This window comes from Auxenochlorella protothecoides, assembly GCF_000733215.1.
Source record: "Auxenochlorella protothecoides strain 0710 unplaced genomic scaffold scaffold105, whole genome shotgun sequence".
NCBI classification, from domain to species: Eukaryota; Viridiplantae; Chlorophyta; class Trebouxiophyceae; order Chlorellales; family Chlorellaceae; genus Auxenochlorella; species Auxenochlorella protothecoides.
In genome coordinates this window covers 34685-39738 of record NW_011934450.1, presented here as the reverse complement: position 1 = coordinate 39738, position 5054 = coordinate 34685, and the positions used below count along the sequence as shown (strand labels likewise).

Below are 5054 nucleotides of genomic sequence, written 5' to 3'. Positions count from 1 at the left end.
GGCGGCGCTCGGCGCGCCGGCCTCGCCGCGGCGCGCGGCCGCGCCTTTCCGGCCCTACAGCCTGCAGATCAGCGCGCGCGCGGCGTCGCTGACCGCGGTGCTGTGCAACGACAAGCCGGAGACGTTTGGCGCGCCGGACGTGCTGCTGGCGGGGGTGAGCGAGGTTGAGGCCGGGTACGACACGGCCCTGGTCCTGCCAGACCGCCCGCCCAACAAGGCGGGGCAGCTGTCCCTCAGCTCCTCCGCCGCCTTCCTCAACTCCTCCACCTCGCGCTGGGAGGCGGTGTACGAGCCCTGGCCGCTGCGCCTGGAGGTGGTGGACGTCGTGTCCCCGCTCTACCTCTCCGACCGCCGCACCAACCTCTGGGTCACCTCCGACCAGCACCTGGACGCGGCCTTCAACCCCGCCAGCCTCATGTCTTTTGGCGACGCGCTGGCGTTTTACAATACGCTCCTCAGGCCCGAGCCGGAGCCGGAGGGTGAGCCGCGACTTGGGCGGAGCGGGGTGTTGGGGGGGCCGGGGAGGGGTTTTGGAGCCAGGGAGCCAGGGAGTGGCGTGCTGCAGGGGGTGCAGGTGGTCGGTGAAGGGGGGATGGGGGGGGAGGCGGTCGTAGCGGGGCTTGAGGGTAAGAGTGCCCTGCACCCAGGCCTCACCGGTGCACACTCTACACCGTGCCACGTCGCGCCGTCTGCGATGGAGGGCCAGGGACCCAGCCCTGCCAACCCTCCATGCGCCCTCCTCCTATTGCAACGACAACACACACGCTCACCCCCCGTCCCGGGCCCCCCGTCCCCCTACAGACTGGGAGTCTGGCAGCCCAGCGCCGATGCCGGCCCACCCACTCCATCACAAGGACGTCGACCCGCGGCAGGAGGCCCGCGCCGCGCGCCCCCGGCCGCCGCCCGCGGCCGCGGCGGCGGCCCCCGCCCGCGCCACCCCTCCCGCCGGCAGCGGCCCGGCGGCCATCATGTCGCTGGCGCCCCAGAAGTACCTGATCCAGAACCAGAGCGGGCTGCGCGTGTACTACTGGGCCGACGGCCCACGCGGCGGCGTGCGCTCGCCCGTCTTCTCCCTGCCCAACGGCGGCAGCGAGAACCTGCGCGTTCTCCCGGCGCCCAAGCGCCTGCACTTCGCGCACAACGTGCGCGGCGGCGGCGGCGCCGGCAGCGAGCGCGTCGGCGCCACGCTGCACCTCCACTTCGAGGGCAACTGGATGCCGCTGCGCGACGTGGCGGTCAACGTGGTGGGCAAGTACCGCTACCGCATGGCCTCCCCCGCCGATGGCACCACCGTGCCCGTGCTGGTGGACATCATCCTGGTCGGCCGCACCAAGGTCATCACCCTCCACTCCTCGATCTGGGTGGAGAACAGCATCGACCGCCCGCTGTCGCTGCGGCTGCACACCCCCACCACGCCGCTGGTCCCGCCGGGCGCGGGCGCGCGCGACGCTCGCGAGGCGCGCGACGCTGCCTCTGCCGACCTCGCCGTTGGCCCGCTGCGCCCCGGCGCCGGCTGCTACCTGCCCCTGACCTCGGTGCTGGGCGGCCTGCTCTTCCTCGCGCCGGAGGGGTTCTGCGAGGCCGCACGCGATGTGGTGCGCCTCAGCGCCGATCTGGGCGCGGTGCTGGCGCAGCAGGGCTACATCTCCTGCGACCCCGACCCTGCAGGGGAGGAGGAGTTCCCGCTCCACGTCGCCTTGCAGACCACGCCGGCCAGGGTAAGCCGAGTGTGCATGTGTGTTGTGTTTTAGTTTGGGGGGGTGAGGGGGTTTGAACATGACAGGGGGGAGCGTGGCTTAGGAAAGTGCCGCATGGTCATGGCAAATGGACTCTGCGGTGTTGGAGTTGCAATCCACATTGCTGGACCCTGCTGAAGGAGACCCCTCCAAATATACACTGCAGCATGAAAACACCCCGCACCCATGTGCGCCCCCAACCTCGTCCTTCTCCTCAACCGCAGCTCGTGTCGGAGTTCCAGGCGTTCAAGCATATGGAGTGCACGGCACCGGGCATGATCCAACGCGCCTCCTCCCCACTGGAGATCACGCTGTGCGTCAAGCCGCCGCTCCTACTGCGCAACGCGCTGCCCTACGAGATGCGCGTCCTGCTGTGGCAGGTCAACTCCCAGCCGGGGGCCACCAGCATGGGACGGGGCTATGCATCCCCGCGCGCCGCAGCAGGGGAGGGGGTGAGTCGGAGGCGAGGGGGAGAGGGGTGTCTGTGCATTGGAGCATGGGCCCATGGGCTGTTGCCAGTGAAAGGAGGTCGTGGCTGCCGCGCGCTCCGGCCCACGGCTCTCTGTGGCGTGGCTGGACTGAAAGCCGAGCTCTTCATTGTGCCACCTGCCTTGTGAGAAAAGGAGTGTGATCATGCCACCCCCCCTGATACCCCCGTACCATGCCTGCAGGATGGGGCCTCCGGCATGCCCTGGTCCGACGTGGAGGGGGAGTCCGGGGGCACGCCGCACGTGGAAATCCCCATCACTCGTGAGCAGGAGATCACGGTGTCGCACGGCAAGGACGCCATGGTGAGGCTGGGGGGATTCAGGGGGAAGTGTTCATGTGTGGCGTCTTGAAGGGGATGTGGGGGAGTGCGGGGGACTGTGGCTGGCTGTGAACAGGGTATTGTGCCGTCCACCTGCGGGAGGTGAGGGGGGGCCAATGGGAATGTTCAGAAGCTGGACCCCGCCCCTCAGCCGCTGCCACCCCTCCCCCCCCCCCCCCAACCCCTCCCACCCACAACCTAGGGTGCTGCCTCGCGATCCAGACGGCCCCGCATCGAGTCCGACACCTTCACCCCGCGCCTGGGCCTGAGCATGGCCGGGGGCGGCAGCCGGGGGCGCTACTTCTGCTACGCCATCCCCGCCGGCGGGTCGCGGGGCGTGTACGTCGACCTGCGCCAGACTGTGCTGCTGCACATTGCGGTGGAGGAGATCGGCATGCGCAGCACGAAATGGGCGCTGTGCTCCTGGGCACAGCGCGCTGTGGTGGGTGGGCGAGCCGGCGAGCCGGGCGAGGCCACCATGACGCAGAGGCAAGCCGGGTCGGTTCGTGCGCGAGGGGTGGAAGGGGGCGCTTCAGGAGACTGGAGCATGTGGGCCTCGACTCTGCTGGGACCATCCCGTGGCGCAGGTCCCACGGCAGGACTGCCCCGCGTGTCGACCTCCTGCTCTGTCCACGGTCGCAGACTCGAGCGACCCGCCTGCATGGCTCATCCCTGCAGCCCTCCTCCTCACGCTCCCCTGCTCCTCGCCCACGCACAGGCTGCCGCGCGACATCCCGCTGCGCATGGTCAGCATGGAGATGCCGCTGCCGGTGCTGCCGGAGGACAACGTCGGGCAGTACCTGGTCAAGCTCAAGGAGGCGGCGCTGAACCTCAACGTGCTGCACACGCGCCTCGCCCGCGACGCGCGTCTCGCGCTCAACCGCCGCGACATGGAACGTGCGGTGGCGCACATGCGCGGCATGGCGCGGCGCATGCGCCGCAGCGGAGCGTCCCTCGTGGCTAAGAAGGCCAGCGCGGCCTCGCAGCGCGCGCGCCGCGCGCGCCTGGGGCGTGGGAGTCTGGCGGGAAGGAGCGGCGAGGAGGAGGACGAGCAGGTCGCCGGCGGCGTCGACTCCACCGGCCCCAGCTTCCTCTGGCGCGAGTCGGGGGTGGAGGTGCAGGCGCCGGCTCGGCGCGCTGGGCGCCCGGCGCCCGGGCGCCCGGGCGACGGCGGCGCGGGCTCGGAGGTGCAGGCGCCGGAGCGCGGCCCGGATTCGCGGCGGCCGGGAGGCCAGACCCTGCCCGCCATCAGCGAGGGCGCGGAGACCCTGTCCCCGCACTCTCCCCCGCCCTCGCTCCCGGCCAGCCCCTTCAGCCAGGACGCGGGCGGCCCGGCGACCCGATGGAATCAGCCGGCGCCGACCGCAGCTGTAGTGCCGCCGGCGGGGGGGCCTGGGGCAGGGGCATCGCCCCCTCCCCTCATTAGGGTCGCGCACCCCCCCCCCCGCCGCCTCGCTGCCCGGGGTCAAGGCCCGGCCGCTGAAGAGGTCCACCTGGCGCAGTTTGTTCAGGGTGGGCGGCAAGGACGCGCTGCGCGCGGCAGACTCCGCCGACGGGGGCGCCACGGCGGCCCAGCCCTCGCCCCGCCCCTCCGACAACACAGAGGTCGGGACGCCGCGGGAGGGGCCCGCGGGCACGCCCTCCAAGCTGCCGCTGCTGCCGCGTGGCGCGCGCGCCGGCGGCTCCGGCGCCGCCGCCTGGAGGGCCGGGGACGAGGACGTGCCGCTGCGCGAGCGCGTGGCGCGCTTTGACCCCGGCGCCCAGGACGCCGGGGACGAGACCGGGTTCCAGGTGGTCACCCGGCCCGCGGGGACGAGCGGCCACGGCACGCACGGCACGGTCAGCCTGCAGCCGGTGCCTGCGAGCGGGGGGGGAGAGGCGGGGGAGGGGGCTTCGGCGCCGGGCGACTCGGCCCCGGCCGCCCAGCAGCAGCTGGGCCCGCCCCCGGCGGTGCCGTGGTGGCGGAAGCTGGTCGTCCCTCGGCGGCAGCGGGCCGGCCGAGGACGCCGCGACGCCGCCGACGAGGAGGACGACGACGGCGCCGAGGCGGGCGCCGAGGGGCGCCCCGCGGAGTCCTCGCCACGCCGCTCGACGCTGGCGCGCGCCTTTGCCGCGTGGCGCGAGCGCGCCGCGGACGCCACGGTGCGCCGCGTGACGGCGGGCCTGGGCATTCGTCCCCGTCCGCCCTCGGTGCGCACCGTGGAACGCAGCGCACAGAGCGAGGCGGACGCCGCGGAGGCCCAGATGCGCGCGCCCGCGCTGCTGCTCCTGGGCGTGCACAACTCGCTGGTGGACGCGGAGGCGGCGGGGCTGCCCGCCTCGGGGCCCTGCGCCATGACCCTGCACGTGCCCTACTGGCTGAACAACCGCACCGGCGTGGACCTGTTCACGCGCGACCGCGCCTCGGCCCCCGCGCAGCGCTGGCTCCTGGGCGCGGCGCTGCCCTGGGACCACGGCGAGGTGTTCTCCCCAGGTGGGCTGTATTCTTGTGTGTGTGTGTGTGTGTTTGT

At 72.8% G+C, this 5054-nt stretch overlaps 1 protein-coding gene across 1 annotated transcript in view; it reads left to right on the top strand.

Annotated features, from left to right (window-relative positions):
- Positions 1 to 244: 244 nt before the first annotated feature.
- F751_0405 (Methionine-tRNA ligase) overlaps positions 245 to 5054 on the top strand; it is a gene marked incomplete at both ends in the record, with an annotated part of 18677 nt that continues 13867 nt past the window's right edge. Inside the window, one exon of the mRNA XM_011403377.1 lies at positions 245 to 1142. Within this exon, the coding sequence (XP_011401679.1) occupies positions 245 to 1142 (898 nt within the window). The remainder of the gene's footprint in view (positions 1143 to 5054) is intronic.